General features: G+C 37.4%; 5 protein-coding genes across 13 annotated transcripts in view; 3 read left to right on the top strand and 2 right to left on the bottom strand.

The window, feature by feature from the left end:
- The first annotated feature begins 321 nt into the window (after window positions 1-321).
- Window positions 322-3,440, top strand: LOC124182931. 2 transcript variants are annotated; one of them, XM_046570759.1, is made up of 5 exons: window positions 322-393; window positions 1,120-1,292; window positions 1,444-1,752; window positions 2,076-2,285; window positions 2,489-3,440. In XM_046570759.1, exons 2-5 carry the CDS (start codon window positions 1,152-1,154, stop codon window positions 2,939-2,941), a joined length of 1,113 nt encoding a protein of 370 aa, XP_046426715.1. In that variant the 5' UTR covers window positions 322-393; window positions 1,120-1,151; the 3' UTR covers window positions 2,942-3,440. The 2 variants fall into 2 exon arrangements, with proteins under 2 accessions (XP_046426715.1, XP_046426714.1); XM_046570758.1 differs by lacking the exon at window positions 322-393 and having other exon boundaries at window positions 442-1,292.
- On the bottom strand, window positions 3,122-7,259 carry LOC124182929 (disease resistance protein Pik-1-like). 4 transcript variants are annotated; one of them, XM_046570754.1, is made up of 7 exons: window positions 7,196-7,259; window positions 5,086-5,451; window positions 4,800-4,986; window positions 4,372-4,524; window positions 4,080-4,286; window positions 3,672-3,920; window positions 3,122-3,601 (listed from the first exon to the last, which is right to left on the bottom strand). In XM_046570754.1, exons 1-7 carry the CDS (start codon window positions 7,242-7,244, stop codon window positions 3,535-3,537), a joined length of 1,278 nt encoding a protein of 425 aa, XP_046426710.1. In that variant the 5' UTR covers window positions 7,245-7,259; the 3' UTR covers window positions 3,122-3,534. The 4 variants fall into 4 exon arrangements, with proteins under 4 accessions (XP_046426710.1, XP_046426711.1, XP_046426713.1 ...); XM_046570755.1 differs by lacking the exon at window positions 7,196-7,259 and adding an exon at window positions 6,479-6,581; XM_046570757.1 differs by lacking the exon at window positions 7,196-7,259 and adding an exon at window positions 6,504-6,533.
- LOC124182936 (corrinoid adenosyltransferase-like) lies at window positions 6,613-9,358 on the top strand. 2 transcript variants are annotated; one of them, XM_046570765.1, is made up of 4 exons: window positions 6,613-6,854; window positions 7,304-7,474; window positions 7,803-8,019; window positions 8,092-9,358. In XM_046570765.1, the coding sequence occupies exons 1-4, from the start codon at window positions 6,778-6,780 to the stop codon at window positions 8,320-8,322; spliced, it is 696 nt and encodes a 231-aa protein (XP_046426721.1). In that variant the 5' UTR covers window positions 6,613-6,777; the 3' UTR covers window positions 8,323-9,358. The 2 variants fall into 2 exon arrangements, with proteins under 2 accessions (XP_046426721.1, XP_046426720.1); XM_046570764.1 differs by having other exon boundaries at window positions 7,301-7,474.
- LOC124182935 (ribosome maturation protein SBDS) lies at window positions 8,998-11,482 on the bottom strand. Its single transcript, XM_046570763.1, has 2 exons — window positions 11,144-11,482; window positions 8,998-10,100 (listed from the first exon to the last, which is right to left on the bottom strand). The coding sequence occupies exons 1-2, from the start codon at window positions 11,272-11,274 to the stop codon at window positions 9,473-9,475; spliced, it is 759 nt and encodes a 252-aa protein (XP_046426719.1). The 5' UTR covers window positions 11,275-11,482; the 3' UTR covers window positions 8,998-9,472.
- A 510-nt stretch (window positions 11,483-11,992) lies between these two features.
- LOC124182926 (protein phosphatase Slingshot homolog 2) overlaps window positions 11,993-18,400 on the top strand; it is a 168,097-nt gene continuing 161,689 nt past the window's right edge. For 2 of the 4 annotated variants that reach the window (XM_046570746.1, XM_046570745.1), the window contains exon 1: window positions 11,993-12,201. In XM_046570746.1, coding sequence (XP_046426702.1) covers window positions 12,145-12,201 — 57 coding nt within the window. In that variant the 5' untranslated portion in view covers window positions 11,993-12,144. Of the gene's footprint in view, window positions 12,202-14,860; window positions 15,362-18,400 lie in introns of those variants that run through there. The other 2 variants (XM_046570743.1, XM_046570744.1) reach the window with 2 other exon arrangements.

The following is an 18,400-nucleotide window of genomic DNA, read 5'->3' as shown; positions in this document are numbered from 1 at the left end:
GACCTTATAGCGTTGCTGTTGAAGTTTCATTCTGTTACTGAATCATACCGTTAAAAGGTTGCATTTCTTCGTGCAAGTAATTTATAAAAAATTTTTGGCTTATTATAGAATCATAGGTACACTGCGTTTCACTATTTTATGTGTCCATCAGACTTTTCGGCGAAAATACCCGTTCCACATCATACATTAGATTATTCCATTTCAAAATATGCTAAACATTGATATTATTATCTGTTTGTGATTATATCAGCGTAATGCTAGGGGCACTCAATTACGATACGTACGGTCCTGCCGTAAAGAGAAAGAGCATGTAGTGTTACTATGTTCTTCTCTCTCACTGGCTCAGAGACACTTTTTCAGTGCGATGCTTCCCTCCACGGCTGTATGCCCTAGGTATGTACACAAAGGATATCATGGTATAGTAGGTATCTCAGTATGTACGAGTCCTATGGTTGAAACAGTGGCGCCACTTCTTAACACTACTTTACGCTGGTTTAATTAATTGTAAGAAGAACCGGAACATGAACAAACGAAGGACAGAGCTTCCTGGACCATTTCTGGCCACAATGTCATAACGCTCCTTGATAAGTTTGATAATAACCATGCTCTCCTTCTTTTTCTAATCAGCAATCCCTCTGTCACCTTGGCGCTCTTTCCATACCTAGAAATAACACCGTTCATGTGACTGCATGTGACTCAACATCGGTTAATTTTCGGACAATGGTTACGATCAGCTGATGAACTGTCAAATTTAAAGAGAACTGAAAGTTTCGGGGGAGCAAGCTTATTGAAGCCGACTTATAAACAGTTTTGATTCGAGTGTACAAATATGCGTAAATTAGTTTCAGCCCGCGTTCATTGCTGGACAATCATATGTTCTCGAAAGTAATGCAATTATGAAAATCGACCTTGCATAATAAATGTTTCTTCAGTGAGGTTATACGTTTTCGGATCCCAAAGATTGATTAGATTTACAAAAAATAAATACTGATAAATGTGATATCATTGAGTAGATTTTACGCGTCATAAGTGTTAAGAGAGTGGATAACGAGAAAGATGAGCTTGTGATAATCTTACCGTAAGATTACAAACAGTCGATAACCATGGCGAGACCAACAGTTTCAGCACAATGTGATTCTGTCGCATCCTACATGGATGGTGTTCATGTGAAAATTGCAGAGGCCTATAAGCCGCCTCGAAAAATTGCCTTGCCAGTGGCTTACAATAATAAATTACCAGACGTGTCGAATTATGTATATGACTTCAGTTTAGAACGAGTGGTCATCGAAAAGGTAAGCACCAGTGTAATAATACTCAAAAGCAAAAAGAAATTAATATAAAACTTTGGCGATATAGAAACCGATTATGTCAATTGTTTAAAAATTTAGCATCAAGTTAGTAGTATGATGATCTCTGGCTTAATTAAACATTCAATAATTCAAGATGACAGAGTGGCGTAAGGCCAGACACACCATGGCTCTTGCACGTCGCACCCGTCTCGATGAAAAAAAGAAAAATGAGGAAGCACCTTCTCCACCTCTCCCTGAAACGGTAACGCAATCATCGGTTAAGGTAGCCCCTGCTCCCGAAACAACAATACTCACTCCGCAACCTCTATCTCCATCAGCCAATGATCTGCAATATATAAACATGTCAAACGGACTGGATCTTGCAGACTTTGACAACGATACTAGCAGTCCGTTTGACAACATGGAATTAAAGACAATAAATGACATGGAGGAACTCGCCCAGGTCAGTGTAAAAGAACCTTTTAGTCTTTAGTTTCTTCTATGATTGTTCAATTGCTTATAATAGTAAAACGTAATTCAACATTTTCTCATACAGCTTGATGATGTATTTGATAATTCAACATGGATATCCATAATCCCAAAGTTAAATTATTTATTAGAAAATTGATATTCACTTTGCATAACACAAATAAATATTTTTCCGACTCGTCATAAATCACAATGTCTGTCGGATTTTGTTTGCAAAGAAAAATATCTTGTGTGCTGCACTAATTGGCTCTGGAGGTCACTTGATTACTTATCAATATTATTTTACTACTGCTTTAGGTTTTGCAGCCAACATCTCAATGGGTTCCCCCTACCAAGCTGGAGAATATACTCACTGAACTGACTATTGATCAAAATGAAAGAAAACAAGAACATACGAACATCGAAGCTGATGAAAATACTGAAAACAACAAACATGCCTCAAATCAACCTAGTGTTCCTACTATAGTGCAAGAACTTCAGAGGGAATTGGCACGGCCAATCATGGAGGTAATTGAGTTCAATCTGTTCATATTTTTAATTCTTTTTTCAATATGTTAATAGGCAGTCAAATATGTACTATCTAAATGCAAACGTTAAGAGTAAGCTGGAATGACAACCGTCATAAACTTTCTTTTTTCAATAGATATTGTAACTTGAATGAATTGACCATTTTGATTAGTATTCAAAATTGATTTTTGTACCTCCTTTAGAATTGGAAGCCTTGGCCAGAGCTTGAGAGCCCCAGCTGTGAGGCAGATGTGACTTCCCCAAAGTTTACTAATTCCTCCCCGTCAACTCATTCTACATTATCCAATCCATTATCAGACCTCACCGAGGATGATCAGAAACTAGCTATACACCTCAGTGATATGGGATTTCCTTTGTCAAGAGCAGCGCGAGCAATTCGTGACTTAGGTGGTCGGGACAATAAGAAAGTAGTCGAGTACCTTTTGGCTGTTCAATCTTTGGAAGAGTTGGGAATGCTCGGCGATGATGCTGAGAAGGTATTAGTATTAACGGATTACGATCCAGAGAAAGCAAAGCTTTACTATCAAAATTTGCAGACATTAAGAGACTTAGGATTCCCAGAAGAACAAGTGTCTTCTGCGTTGTTAAAGTGTAACATCGACAGGGATCGAGCTCTCGATTTATTGATTGCTTAGCTTTGCTGGATCAATAATTATAACTTCATTGAAATAAGACTTGCCTTCGAAACTGACTGAGATAAGATTAATGTATATATTCCAACCAGTCTGTCAGGCATGAATTTCAATTTCACTGCTTTGGCTGGCATTTAATTCTACGCAGCTATAACTAGGTAGTACCTATTTTTCTGGAGGAAATTTTTCAAGTCTCCATTTGAGATGGTTAATATTACTAGTTAATGCGTAATAGTACAATTGCCTCAGTCGTGATACATTTAATTAGTATGATGTAGGCTAAAACTACGCTAACTTACGTTAACTGTGATTTATCAATCTGAGGAATCGTCAATTTTAATTGGCTTCCTTAGTTTAATCAGCAGTCAAAGAATTGGTACACTCTACCCATGTAAACCAAAATGCTACCAGTATTTTCGCAATAGTTTTTAGGCCTAAATTGTAACCTTAATCCATTTGCATCTCCAAAACTCTTGTATATAATAAATTGCTTGAAATGAGATTCATGATCTCTGCTATTTTCACAGTTATCTGTTAATTAATCAACACAGTCAATTCAAACAGCCTATCATTTTGTAAAAATATTTATATTTATTTCATACAATACACCATGGCCGATTCGTGGCGAGCACATCAGTTAATTCAGTAAACTCCCTGAGACATCTAGAAGATCAGAAAAAAAATTCATGTACAGTTATTACATTTACAATTGCGAGATATAATTTTTACATACTTTTTACTGCAGAAAACTGACAATTGTAGAAAATTGGTCCATGTATTAGAATTAACAATGATCCAAGCTTCGGTAAAAATTGGCTGCTGACAATTGTTGCTCAGGCAGATACTTGCTGGCCCATTATTCAATAAATTTTGCATGTATCCTATAACTTCGGAACTTTTGCTTTTGCTTTGAAGATTCTGTTTGATTCGATTCACTATTACATCTTGTGTGGAATGATTAACTTCCAAGGTGTGTTTAAACCTAGAGACGTGAAATGAGTAGTGGTCAATTCAATTATTTATCCATCTTTGCCTTAAAATATCGTATACTTTGCTTCTAATCTGTGAACTTTTTAAAGATTCAAAGTAAACTTGCTACTAGACGATGTACTTTGTCACAAGATTATCATGGCATAAACACCTTGTGCAGTAAATTTGTCGTAGTGCTAGTTCCCACAGTGACGGAACGTAGTTTTCTGTTATATCATGAACAGTTACGAGTTGTCGAGGTAGTTTTATGATGCTGGTCTTCTGGACAGCCTCATCAGGCATCTCTACCTTGAGATGTATGTTTAGTTTAAATTCTTTACCGCAATTGTCTTCGTCACGTACAGGCCCAATAGAACATCTGTATAATGCAATCAAAGTTTGAAAAATAGTCGCATTCACCATCTGTCAATGGTATCTGTAATGGTAACGTCTTCAGGATCTACCTATAAGCTGGAATATCTCTGGCATCTCGAAAGTACTGAATGCGACGGCTCAACTGATAACTCACTGGCACAGAAAGGTAATTTATAATTGGGTTACAATCGAACTGTATGTATGGGGCAGACAGAAATCCATTCAGCGGTAAGTACTGCAACCTGCGCAAGGTGAAACACTTCTGTAGACACCTCGGTCTTGTATAACTTAATGAAGTGGATGTAATGATTATTCCAAAACAGATTGAGCATTAATGTAGATGGCAAGAAATGCTTATAAGCAATTAGATAATGATTTTCCATACACTGTAGTTGATAATTTATGAAACAGAAACAAGAAAGAAGTCGGCTCCGAATCAACATACTAGGAAATTATGAAAATCATATATGGTCTTTTCTACCTATGATGACTTTGTATAAAGATAATTATACGCTACCTGTTGGAACAAACAGATATTGTAGAAAGGCGTGCAGCGAACGTCAGTCTGTTTGGTAACTCAGTAAGGCCATTGCGATCCGCAATTAATTCTTCTAAACAAGGAAGAGAACCTAGCCATTCTGGTAATGCTATCAACTGGTTCCCACACACAGACAATGTCTCAAGATTTTTCAGTTGGCTTATTTCTAGTGGACATTGGAATAGTGTATTGTACATAGTAATTGTTCATTCATTTGGTGTGGTGATTAAAAAAAAAAGGAATGTTTAGTTGTATAAAGACTCACCGTATGGGAGAATTCTCAGCAAGTTTTTATTCAGTATTAAAGTTTGCAAGTTTTCAAGCCTTCCTATTTGACGAGGTAAAGATTTCAGTTTGTTGTGCCCCAAGTCCAAGGTGTTAAGTTGAGTCATTTCTCCGATTTCATCTGGTAACGTTTCTATCTGGTTGCCATGGAGATACAAGTTGGTGATGTTTGACAGTTCACCAATCCAACAGGGCAGACTGCAGAGCCGATTCCATTTTAAATAGATCTCTTGGATATGTGTTCCATAATTTTTTACAACTTCTGGCAGTTTTGTAAATCCACGATAATTCCAATGCAGGATAAACTTCTCCTCCAATTCTCTGACCATTTGTTTTCTTGTATATTCTGCATTCATTGTAATAACAATATTGATTACTTATTAAAGTTTGAAAATTTTATTTCAAATGAACGTTGATTATACCTCTAGCAAATAGAAATAGACACTGTTAGTTCAAATTCTGAACATAGCTAACTCGACCTTCAGGGTTGACTCAAAATAACTTTTCTACCGGTAGGTCAGTAGTATCAATTTAGTATCTCAGATGCTCTAGTTCTTTTCTCATGAGATCATCATTTATTTATTTATTGATGTAATTTACATATTATTTGTATAAATTGGACTTGGTCTGTATTGCCTTGTTTTACAGTTTTCACAAAAACTGAGACACTTACATTTGAATAAAACTTCACAATTTCTGTATAGACTTACAACTGATAACAATGTTGTTCCAAAATGAATGAACTTGATGTACAATGAGATATATCCGCATGCAATCAATCGTTTATTGTCAAGATGAATGGGTCAATCACATTCTTGAAAATCCGGATTGAAAAGCAATGGAAACAAGTCCGTTTTTACATTGAATTTACGTCGCATTAATTAGTTTTTTCTTGGAATCCCTCAACATCAGATTCACTAAACCGTTTTGCTGTATGACGATTTTGTAAGTGCTTTATCGTATTTATGGCAAATTACGGGTAAATTGACGGATAGATTTTTCGATCACTGTAGAATTCAATCCATGAGAGACTTTACTGATATCATTACGTTAGCCTCAAGTCGGCACGTATAAAATTTGTTTTCGTTGTTATAAACAATCTGAAAACTCTCTCTCTATTGCGTTTTGAATGGTTCAGTGCGAAAATTTGAAAAAATAATTCATGTGAGTTTAGAAGAATGTTGAAGCTTTTGAAGCTTTTTAGTAAAGAGACATCTGAACTAGTGAAACTTTCGAACTTTGCATTTCATATATTCAAAATCGAAGGACGTTTAACAATTTAATTAATTACTTTCTAATTCCGAAACAAATGAATATCTGTCAGAAAGAATTATTCTTATTTCGAAATGGTTCATTCCCCTGTCATTACGCACCTTAAAATACCAAATTATGTTTTACCCTTTTAGAACAAACTGGAGCGCGCAATTAGTGCGCAATACCAAGTTGCGACAAGATATTTGATTACGTAATCTAAGTGTTTTTTTATGGGAGTTCAAAAACACAGTTGAGAATCCCTGCTGTCTAGTTATGAAGCAGCCATCTTTAAAAAGACTTTGGAAAAGTCAAAATTGCGATCAGGTGTTACTGAGAGTATGAAAATACGCCGCCGGCATTTATCGACGTGTTGAGCAGTCAATATACCGGTACAAGGAACTTGAAAAAAATTTACGAAATGGATGCTATAAGAATCGCATTGCGAAGATCAAACATTATATACAAGGCAACTGTCCAGGCATCTTCTAGAAATTGGTGAGCTTAATCAGAAGTCATAACCTCAAATTAATTGCAACACTAATTTTGAACTCATGACTGAAAGGTCGAGACAGGTTCTGGTCTCGTCTTATAATACTGAGATATTGAAGTATCCGCACGAAAATTGCCGAACTATTTAATTCAAAATCAGTCACTTTTTTCTGTCAAATTGACTTTTCTCCTATCGACTGAAACGTGTTAGGTTAGGTCGGCAGTAGTGTTTCTTAACGTAGAAGCAAACATTAGCAATGTTTAAAATTGTTTGGTGTTTGAATATGGCAAAATAGCTTGATTGTGGTACATCGATGACAATGGGTTAGCGTTGTGCTTGTACTTACCGTATATGCATATTGGTCTTGTGCTTTTACACAACGCTTGTCCGAACATCAAGATGTGTTACTTTGATTTCGTTACCATGTTATCGCGAGTTTGTGATTATATAGCAGCAGAAGTCGCAGCCAGAACACCAGAGTTATGTCGAGTGTATCCCAGGAAGTGCTATTCTCAAGAGATGGTAACACTGGTCATGGTTTCATTGATACAAATGACACAAAGCCAAAGGATGACCAAATATTCAATGCACTTGGGGCGACTGATGAACTTTCCTCATACATTGGGTTCGTATGTTGATGAATGTTAATCTTTATCAATAAATCTTCCCTTTGCATTCACATTTGGATTTGAATATGAGATCACTTTATTTTCAAGCATACTAATCTGTCCAAGAATTGAAGAATTCTTTTGCACTTGTTTGCAAGTAGTTAAAACCTTTTATAGTAATTGTAATGTTATCAAGTCCAATTTTCAGTGTATACGATAAAAAGACATTCGGACAAGGTAGTTCGCAGAAAATAAGATGACGATATTTTTAAATCTAATGAAACTAGTCATATAGTTTCTGATAACTGAACAGATTGTTGAATTGTCGTTTTTTGTCTGTTTAAGACTTGCAAGAGAGTTTGCATGCGACAGTAACGTTCAGCATCCTTATGTAGACAAATTAAAGAGAGTACAAATGATTTTGTTTGATCTGAATCATGCAATATCACGGTCAAGTCCTGGTAGAACAAAGCCATTTGACGCTAAGCATACCAAAGATCTTGAGGAATGGATTGTCGAGTATGCGACTCAATTGCCCCCAGCAGAAGATTATATAATACCGGTAAGGAACACAAACCTGTCTCTTGGTTATTGAAGCATGGAAGGTTGCTTTAAATTTTCATTTTCATTTCAGGGTGGTGGCAAAGCATGCGCTTCGTTACATGTAGCAAGAACAATCTGCAAGCGGGCAGAGAGGAGCGTGGCACCGTTGGTTAGGGACGGTGCTTTAGATGGCGAAGCTCAGGTTTACCTTAACAGATTGTCAGATTTTCTCTTGACCATATCACGTATAGCGGCAAAGTGTGATGAACGCACTGAAAACATTTATATACCACGCGCCGAAGTCAGCGAAGAGAAGCAATAGTGTATTTGTGACTTTTTCAACATGTTCCCACACACGTGATTTTAATTTAATGAAATCTTGAATTAGAATTTTCTCCTACGACCCTTTCGTCATTTGCCATTATTATTTGACCACAGTATTTATGCACAGAAGCATTTACGTTAATATCGTACACTATGACTAGGAAAATATCATGAAAATTCTGAGATTGTACTGATGATTTAAGTGTCGGGTATGGGAACAGGTTCAGTAGCCAGACTGTTGAACTATGAAAAATATCAATCTCCGATTAGTCGTCGTTAACATGACACAGTAATGTTGAACTAGAATTAATATACGCGCACGAAGATAGTTCTAAGAGTATTCAGAATTGTATAAATTGTTTGATGCATTTCATTCGTGCCAAGATTATTTCAAATTTTTAAACGCAGCTCAACAGTAACCATCAAGTAACAGTTAATGTATCTGATGCTAAATATGATTTCACTACGATATGTAGGATTTACAGATGTTTTATAAATCATTGTTATTAATGTTGATAATATATCAGCACAGTCGTTGCTGTAATAATTAGATAACGTATTGAAAAATAAACTTGTAAATAGTATGTACCGATTATAATCTCGTTGAGTTATTGATTTTGAATTCGTGACACTGTCTGTTTGGTTATTTTATTCGATTTACAAGCACAATAGATTGGAAAAAAGTAATTTTATTCAGTACAAGGTGATACTACATAAATAATCGAGTTACTGGGAGTAAGTAGTTCACACTATTAATCGTTAAACAGTTACAAATATGTATTACAAACAATATATGGTAGCATTGACCAACGAGCAGAAATTTGCGAATATATATTTCAAATATCTTAACAAAACGAAATACTTTTCTCTGTCATAAGTCGCACGATGTTTTCAACTATTTTGTAAACAAATTCTGCATCGCTGTGTGAGAATATCATGCTGTGATTTGTATTTACAGGACCGTTTGACAAATTATCAGTAGCTGCCTTCCAACCAGAGTAGTAAATGTTGACTCATCTCATCTTATTTCTTTATTCAAATGCAAAAGATCACGGTAGCTATTTGTTTACGATGCATTTTTAGTGGATCAGTGCGTTACATGTTTGTTAATAGTTGTAGGAACGTTCCAGATTACACCTCGCAACCATTCATTCCAGGATTTCATCTCCCTCAGTGATTTCCTTTAAGTTAATCAGTTCCAGTATACCTGTTCCTTTTGTTTCTGATCTTACCATTTCATCTATTTCTCTGTATTGACCTGGGTCGATTAGGCAAACTAAGTTCAAACTGCCTCCCTCCCAACTTTCATTTTCAATCTTAGTTGCTTGTTTGGAAATCTTCTCTCTCAGTTTGCGAGCTTCTTTACCTGATATCAGAACTCTCAAACGCATTTGTGCTCTTTCCAAGGGCATGACAGCCTTCAATTGCGGAATGACATCCAAAGCCTGCTGTTTGGCGTTGCGATTAGGTTTTACAGAAAAATGAACATCTTTCATAGCTTTTTCAATCATCGATATTGGATACGGGCGCTTAGTTTCTGGGTTGACACATTTGTCGGATACTGTTGTTGCTATATCCTTGAACATTGAATCCAGAGCCGATTGTCTTTCCTTGTCAGAAACCTGTAGCTCTCCCTTAGTAAGGATTTCCTTGCATATTTCTGTCTGGTCATCCTTACCAAACGCTTTCAAGAGATCTTCCCTCTTTGACACCTGACCTTTGGAAACGTTTGTAAACACGGTATGTGTCTGCAATACTTCATCTATGTCCTTCTCTCTGTGATAAATGTTCTCAATTTAATATAATTAATATTATCAAAGATATAATTGGTTTTCAATTTGAATTGTACAATTTAATACAGTGCAAAATCAAGCTGAAGGTACACGGAGAGAAAAAACTAGAGCCTGATGCAAAGTATTCGTGGAATTCACACGCGGACTATTTGCCGTTCGAACACCACACGTGTCTCTTGCTCCATTGCCTAGAACCTTGAGGGCTTAATGTGTGACACAACTTCTTTCTGTAAATGCACCAACGCATATGCAAAGATCTCAAGAATCAGTTCGGCTCATAGCAATGCCGCCTTGTGCTGAAACAATGAAGTTATTCAAAGGATATTTGCAAGTGAACCCACAGATTTTTTTCATGAGGCTCTTTGCGATTGGGTTTTAAGCCACACCTTCCATGCCACAACTGAAAGGTAATCGCAAGGAACCTTATGGAAAAATTTCACAGGTTCTCTTGAAAATATTCCTTGGCCAATTTCACGATTAGAGTGCATGTCAGCACATGCTATATTAGCCCAAATGACTCTAGGGACTATTTCATATGCAGTGAGCTTATCCGTGGTGTAGTTTTTTTTGCAATGAATGGAAACAACACAGAAAAATATTCCAAGAGAAAAGCCCACTATTGAGGTGTGACAACGTTCACGCCTTAAGCTCTAATTTTTTCTCTTTTCGTAGTAGCAACGAAGAACTGGAGGTGACCATAAAAAGATTAAGAAGCGTACCAAAATAGAATAATTTAATCAATGCACAGCAAGCATAAACCGGTATTCTGATGTGACCAGTGATAATGTATGCATGTAGAATTGTAAACAGGTTGATAAATGTACAATTTTGCCTCTCAAAAGTATAAATATATATATATATATATATTGACGAGTACCACAATTAATGAAGTCAGAATCGAGGCTCATCCGAGTCAACAAATGAAATACTACAGCTAGGTTATGTCGTGCGAACTTGCAATAACACTCAATCGGTGTGCAACAAAATTGCGTAATATGGCTACAGTCGACAAATTGTAAAACTCACAGATTTGTTCTCCAGGATACAACCTTGTTCCTGTAACAGGCGATCTCGAACCTCTTTCCTGCTTTTTTCATACGCACTACTGCGACGTTCGTTAACCTGATCTGGTTAGTTGGTGTGAAAATTAACGACATTTTTGCAAAGTCCGGTAACAATTTACTGCCGTCGAAGTTAAAAATTATTCTTTATCTCACGATGACAATTTTCATCAGCTTATCTCCGTACTTCTAGGCACTTAATTACTTGTAAAATGATCAAAATATAAACTGGACGTAGGTCTAGTTGACAAGGGCGCATCCCAGCATCCACAATGTTACTTGAACGACTTGAACGTTTTTACAAGTTCAACTGCCGCAGATTTATCAGTGGCGCCAACTCTATATTCTTAAAACATCGCGTGGGAAATTGACGTATTTCATCTCTCATGCAAATCGACGCACTAACTTCAAAAATCCGGAAAATTATGTAAATGCGTAAATATGTGTAGACTGATAAGATTTTTATAGAATGAAATTGTTCTCGGAAATTTAGTAGTCAAAAACATTGATCATAAAGCCTGCGAATTCAGAAATTTTCAAATTTTATGGAAAAATTTACTTTCGTAACGTTTTCTATACCGTCTGTAAAATATCGAAAACACATTCATCAGTAAATTATGTATCGGTTACTGGTATTTTAGGATGATCAAAAAAGCTGATTTCCATGAGATACGCAATAAATTGCAATAAATCATCGAGCAGCTACCGCGTGGTTGGCAAATCTGCGGCGTCGTAAAGTCAGTCGGATCAGCAGTGAATTCGAGTTGCGCGCGCAAACGACAACCGACGCATGCGCAGTTGTGATATTATTCTGCAAAGAGGTGTATTGAACATGGCGACCGCGAGCGTGATGCTGACTGACGTTTAGAAATATGCACGTTTATGTGAAGATTTGAAGATACGGCTCTAGGCCCGCGAGTGTTTAGTTAGAGCGTGCATCGACAGTGACTCTGGAGGCAAAATAGGATGGCTTTGGTCACCGTGCAGCGTTCTCCCAGCGTTACCAGCTCGCCTCAGAGTTCGGTGAGTTTTGCATTTTGTGCCAATAGTAGACAGAGAGATACGCGGTCCGGTGTTCGCCAGTGTTGAGATAACCGTGGCTCGGTGCAGCCGCGGGCCGCATCTGTTTTTTTTTTTTCTCCCTTTTGTACCAACTTTGGCATTAATCACCGCGATGAAATTTTTTCTCATTTACCACTGTTCGAAATCAAACAAAGCGTGCTCGGTGCAAGCCTTTGACTACAAAATCAATTACTTGCAGGAAGATTTTACTTTTGCATTCGACAATCACTGTAATCATCGTACGAGTTAAAATATATCTCAAGGGTTCTCTATCTACACGAAACACCCGCGATATATCAATCTCTTTACGCATTGTCAGATACGAGTTCGAATGTTTGCCTTTTATGGCGATATATCTCAAGAGTTTACTCCGTTTCCTCCGTCTATCTCTCATTCTCTAGCTCTCTCTACTATACTCTCTCTTTCTCACTCTCTCTCTCCCTCCCCCCTCTCTCTCTGTATTGCTATCAGCTGTTCGCATGCATTTAAAACTTCTCTATGCGCATACATGTAAGTATAGGTTCCAAGTCCAGGCGCGTGTCGCCTCGTCACACTGTGGCTGATGACCGATTTTAGTACGCTATTTGTCCATTTTATTCATTTATCAGCTGGGTATTGTTAAGTCAACGTCGAGCGTCGTAGCATATTTTCATTGAATGTAAACAAGAGAAAAAGACTCGGTCAAGATCTGCGCCATTCATAAGTCATACGTATTTAGGAAGAAGAATATCCACTGGAAATTCAATATTTTTCAAAATACATTTTTTGCCAGTTTCGCGGCCGAGATGTTTATCAATCGCTTACGATACTTCGTCTGAATTTCAGGTAGTTCGGAAAATTCAACGGTTTTTCCACAAAATACATCGTTACATCAAAGTTACGAATTTCAATTTAACCCTGGAGCGGTAAAGGGGGGCGAAAAAACACCCCACGCGAATTTAAATTTCCCACCGCAAGAGAACAGCTTATGTTTTCAACTCGACTAGTAACAAATTTTTGATCATCCTATTGGAGCTTGACCAAAAATTATTTTGGCCCACGTGATTCTTTGTTAAAAAGCGAAGAAACTGATACCCTATAGGACCCTCAACGATACGACGTATCCGAGAGATGGAATTTACAAGATTGGGGCGTTTTTTTTTATCCCCCGTCACCGGAATAGGTATGAAAAAAAAACAAAAAAAAAAAAAAAAAAACAAATATTACCATTCTAGTTTTAACCTGATTCTGGTGCCATCGCGAACGTCGATATATTTTTTTGATAAAGCCACAGGCACCCGGAATCGTGCGAAATGTAGCGGCGCGGGTTGACCGAAGCGGCAGAGTGCAGAAATATATTTGCACGGTCTGACCGAACAGAGCCGCCTGCGCTGCGCCGTCGAGAAAAACCGAAGAAGAGCAACGCGGCACCAGAAGCAGCTTCCAGTCGGTCGCCACGGTCGTTGGTGGGTGGATGTTGAGGGTGTCACTCCTCGAAAGCTCGAATCAGTCAAGGAAGACGCGTCGCGAGTGCGGAAACAGCTGCGAAACGGGATTTGTAGAATTTGAATCGAGTCTGTTTTCGCGCCTTTTTCCTTCGGGTTCTTGAATCTTTTTCCTTTTATCCTCGGAATTTAGGGAATTTGAATCGAGTCCGATTTCGTGCCTTTGTATTTCGGGTTCTTGAATCTGTTTCTTTTTCTCCTCGGAATTTGGAGAATTTGAATCGAGTCTGTTTTGGAGCCTTTTTCTTTCGGGTTCTTGAATCTTTCTTTAATTCTCCTCGGAATTTGGCGATTTTGAATCGAGTCCGTTTTCGCGCTTTTTTGTTATGGGTTCTTGAAACTTCTTTTTTTCCTCGATGTGTCGTATATTGATCGATAGAGAGCCGAGTAGAATAATGCTAATGTTCGTTATACTCTCTTTCTGGAATTGGTTTTTCTAATTCAATCCCTTGTGTAACTGAATTGAGATTGGATTATTTATTCTTACCTATTCATGTGCCGCAGTTTTTGTGATATTAGTGACTGTGAAATCAGTGCGTTTTGTTAGTCGTATCCGACGGGCTTTACACTTGAATTTTCAAACGCATTGCATTATAAACGTTCATTTGCAAGTATAACAGCTGATGCATTGACCTATTTTTCAAAAGTAATATGCCACAATACTTCTTGAACGAGAAACAATTTATGAATGAGAAAAATGTGTTCACGAAAATTTGAATCTCACTATTTTTCGAACGTTAATAATAATCAATTTCAACAAGGAATACTTCACAATTTTCGTTATGAAGATTTTTCAAAAATGATTTTTATAATAATTATCAACATCATATTTCAGTGCGTTCTGTTCTGAGCTTTGAATAAAGAAAATTATGCGGACAGGAATTATTTTATTCAAGCATTACAAGGGCATATTATTTCTCTTGATCAACGGAAAATTTCATGTTTCTATTGTTTCCTGAGAAGATTTTTTTTATGTAGATCGGACTATCAGTTAATCAGAATAAGTTAATTCAAAAATATGTTGTGAAATTTGTGTTTTCTTGAATGATTTCGACTCGCGAGTGTATCAAAATCAAGGTTGTTGATCAAAGATAGTTACGCTGTGACTAAATTTGCATTGTCAAAATTTCAGGAATTCAAAATTTAAATTCTCGTAAAAATGATGCCTCTGGCGTTTTTATGTAAAACACGGAATTTCTCGCAGCCGATTTACTGTCTCTTTGCAAGATAAAAATTAAAAATAATGTGACGGACATGAAGCAACTACTCGAGCAAAGATCGTTATCGTCATGCAATGATCACAATCATTCTTATTGTTATCATTATAACTAGGTTTGTTATTCTCGAAACGTCAAGTGTTTTTACGAACGCGGTGAAACATGCAGCAGCAAGTGTTGACGATGATGAACAGCTGTTAGGTGAAAATCCGCGTGTTCTTCTTCTTTTTTTACTTCTTGTTCCTCGCGATGATTCTGCTGAAGCAGAAAAGCTCCGTGCTTTACGTTCTGCCGCCACCTTCGGCCCCAGAGCCGCCATCCCCTTGGTCAACGATCTTTTGGGGCAAGGATAAATCGGCCCGGAAAATCTCTAGGAGAGCTGGACCCGTTGCTAGATTCTTCGACAAGGTTGCTCCAAAAGTACGTATTTCAATGGAGTCGACTTCGGCCAATTTTTACAGCTCTGGATCTCAAGATCTATGCAAATTTTTTCAACTAAACTTTTGATGGTTTCTATTATAATGTAATATTCGATGATTCGAAAAAGTAGAAAATTTTTATTTTCTCTGTAACATCGTTTTGCCTTGCACACTTGTGATCTTCGTGTTCTATTTACAAGCCTAAAACATAATCCAAGCTAAACTGATTATTCTTCAATATGTACAAAGCTTTTCTTCTCGACAACGACCCAAGCTAATATTTTTATGATATATATACTCGTAGCAGTCTATCGGTTGCAATAGATTGTAAAGCAAGCAGGTTCACAGACATTCGGAACCGTTACGCATTGTTGTTCGAGTTCTCATCGTGCCAATTTATTTTTGCGTCATACTCATGCATACTTAATTAAATTCAATTAATGCGTGCCGCCGTAGCGTTCAACTCTTACGATACACTTACGCAATTCGTTTTATAGGGAAACGTACACGCGATTTTATTTGTTGTATACATTCTCAGGCGTTTAATTACAAACCGATTCACACTGTTTATATTGCTAAAGAATACTAAATAAATGTAAAAGTTATATAATTTTTCGAATAATCCTCTCGCGCTAAAGTTAATTAAGAATATAAAAATCGACTTCTTTTAATGTAGTGATTCTTTGTGTTGTGGAAAAAATCTCAGATAATTTATACGTAGTTTTGCTTTTTGTTTTTATTGTTAGGACGAATGGTTAGAATGATATTTCTGAATTGTTTTCTTGTCTCAGATGTTCGTTACATGTCAGATTACATGCCGTTTACGGGACTCGTTTTCGGTGCAGAACTTTAACACCGAAAGTCGATTAACCCGTCACATATTATAATACTCTCCTGAAATAATTGACACAAACAAGAAAGAGAAAAATATAAAGAATTGATTAGCGTTTTTATAAACTTGAGAACTTGACTCTGTCTTTGTTGTTCTCTGCTATTTCATCTCTCTCTCACCCGTGGTAGCACGCGTATGTGTAAAATAAGTACAAGTATGTACCATATTTACTAAACTTATGTAGTATCGGATAATCAAGACGAATGCGAAAGGTACGTACTTGGACGCTGCGAGTGAACGGATCATGAACAGCTACGGGTTCTTGATCGAGAGCGGTAGAGATCAAGGAGTTTTCGAAGATCGTTTAAGAAATCGCCCACGGGTTGTGTCCTTTTATGCGAAACTTTATGACCGAATCATCACGTTATAACCGGTACCCGCTGATGTCTCGTTCTCATCTCCTAACGCATTAACCTGCGGTCTATTTGTTTGTTATTATGTGATATATGAGCAAGTAAGGCCAGAAGGTATCTTCGTTTACATGGCACGTTGTGCAGCTTCGATCTCGGTAAAGATGCAGCAGATAATAGTCAACATTAAAGTCGTTTCTTCGTAGCAATTTTCCGCATGTGAGTTTTGAACTTGATGATCAGGAAATTTGGTGGTAAAAGTTTGAAGAATTTAAAAAATGGGCAAGGGGAACAAACGGAGCATCAATGGAGTCGAATCAACGCTGCTCGCTGAACTGTGCAGCGAAAAATTGAACTCAATACACAGCATGAAAGATTATATGCTGAGGGATTTAGGGGATGAGGTTGAGTTTGGTTATAGTTGATGGGGTCGGTCGTGGCGGAACCGGAGAATCGAATTTAAGCGATGCGTGCATCCCGCGATCCGCTCAACGAGAGTAATTCGGATCGATGCCCTCTTCTAGTCTTTGCTGAAGAGCAATGATGCTCGCATCGGTGATTCTTTTCACCGAATTTTTATCCCCCGCGAAAAAGCACCAGCGGCGCTATTTTTTTTTAGCTAAGAGGAATCTGGGCGGATCAGTTAGGCTGAAGTTGGTAATGTTATCGTAACGAAACATCAGGGAATAAATCATTATTGCGCAATTTTAGAATGACTTTTCAAGAAGCTGGCTGTTCAAAATAAAAGTATGTTTTGTTTATGATGGTTTACTAAATTTCGGATATTCTCAAACGTGCAAAGTAATGATGATTTTTCGTAAAGGGTTTGAGTCTGGGGAGGATGTCGGTAAGTGTCGGTAACAGGAATCTGCGTGTAGAACTCTCCTTGTTATACTACTAACTTAGCCCCTTCTTTGGAATATCGCAAGGGAACTTGATGGGAATTTGTCGGATGAACGTCGGTATATCAAATACTCGGAATTTTACATTCATGATGAATAAATTGATGTTCAAACTCGTCTATATTATTCATTCCTATACATATAATTTTCATTTGTGAAATACAGTCACCCGACACTTCCAAAGATTCACTTGTACAGCGCACGTGTGCAAAGTAAGTATTACGTATACGTATCCACGGTGAAACGTTGAAGTACGTGACGCGTTGTTATCCCGGGAACCGAACGAGTTACTTATATGAGCCTGCGGCAGCTTTTTGCATGGTTTCCAAGTAATTTTACGGATGAGCTGGTAGAGAGTTGATCCAGCACCGACTATCAAGACTCAATTTATCACGGAACCCTTACGATGTGTCGTGAGAGAATATCAAGGAAAAGCTTCATCCATTTGTCATAGAAACCGGGTGACAGTGCAAAGACGTTACGTCTAAGCGTTGTACAAAACCATACGCGATTTCGGGGCGTAAAATTGTACACCTAGAAACTACATATTTCCAATTATTGAGTAGGTATAATGAACATTTGAAACGAAAAGTTAGTTTCAGTTTCAGTGTCTCCATTTCTGTCTTCTTTGAGTTAAAACGACGTGGTTTACATTCTCTTATGGTTATGTTTTGATGTATTCCGATATGGATTTAGACAGTGTCTAAAGAAGTCGTAGCATGCTTATGGTTGTCTTCTATTGTGTAGACGTAGACTTATACACAGATAATGGGTAATACGAAAACATCTTGACTCCGTTTTGTGCTTGGCATGTACGAAGAGTTTCTTTTACATCCAATATTAGTGATTGCCTCACAGTAAGTAGTGGGCGAGGTGTAGTCGATAGATTCAATGAC

The sequence above is a fragment of the Neodiprion fabricii genome, chromosome 5, assembly GCF_021155785.1.
Source record: "Neodiprion fabricii isolate iyNeoFabr1 chromosome 5, iyNeoFabr1.1, whole genome shotgun sequence".
NCBI classification, from domain to species: Eukaryota; Metazoa; Arthropoda; class Insecta; order Hymenoptera; family Diprionidae; genus Neodiprion; species Neodiprion fabricii.
This window is presented reverse-complemented; position numbering and strand designations above follow the sequence as displayed.

What these genes read in the sequence shown, in the direction of transcription:
- LOC124182931 (XM_046570758.1), top strand. Translation starts at nt 1,104, where the DNA reads ATGGCGAGACCAACAGTTTCAGCACAATGTGATTCTGTCGCATCCTAC. An exon ending in AACGAGTGGTCATCGAAAAG is followed by an intron (nt 1,293 to 1,443) that starts GTAAGCACCAGT and finishes CAATAATTCAAG; the next exon opens with ATGACAGAGTGGCGTAAGGC. An exon ending in TGGCACGGCCAATCATGGAG is followed by an intron (nt 2,286 to 2,488) that starts GTAATTGAGTTC and finishes TACCTCCTTTAG; the next exon opens with AATTGGAAGCCTTGGCCAGA.
- LOC124182935 (XM_046570763.1), bottom strand. Translation starts at nt 11,274, where the DNA reads ATGTCGTTAATTTTCACACCAACTAACCAGATCAGGTTAACGAACGTC. An exon ending in GTATCCTGGAGAACAAATCT is followed by an intron (nt 10,101 to 11,143) that starts GTGAGTTTTACA and finishes CATTTATCACAG; the next exon opens with AGAGAAGGACATAGATGAAG.
- LOC124182936 (XM_046570764.1), top strand. Translation starts at nt 6,778, where the DNA reads ATGGATGCTATAAGAATCGCATTGCGAAGATCAAACATTATATACAAG. An exon ending in CAGGCATCTTCTAGAAATTG is followed by an intron (nt 6,855 to 7,300) that starts GTGAGCTTAATC and finishes GTGATTATATAG; the next exon opens with CAGCAGAAGTCGCAGCCAGA. An exon ending in GAACTTTCCTCATACATTGG is followed by an intron (nt 7,475 to 7,802) that starts GTTCGTATGTTG and finishes TGTCTGTTTAAG; the next exon opens with ACTTGCAAGAGAGTTTGCAT.
- LOC124182929 (XM_046570754.1), bottom strand. Translation starts at nt 7,244, where the DNA reads ATGTTCGGACAAGCGTTGTGTAAAAGCACAAGACCAATATGCATATAC. An exon ending in AAGACCAATATGCATATACG is followed by an intron (nt 5,452 to 7,195) that starts GTAAGTACAAGC and finishes CAATGAATGCAG; the next exon opens with AATATACAAGAAAACAAATG. An exon ending in GCTGAGAATTCTCCCATACG is followed by an intron (nt 4,987 to 5,085) that starts GTGAGTCTTTAT and finishes AATGTCCACTAG; the next exon opens with AAATAAGCCAACTGAAAAAT.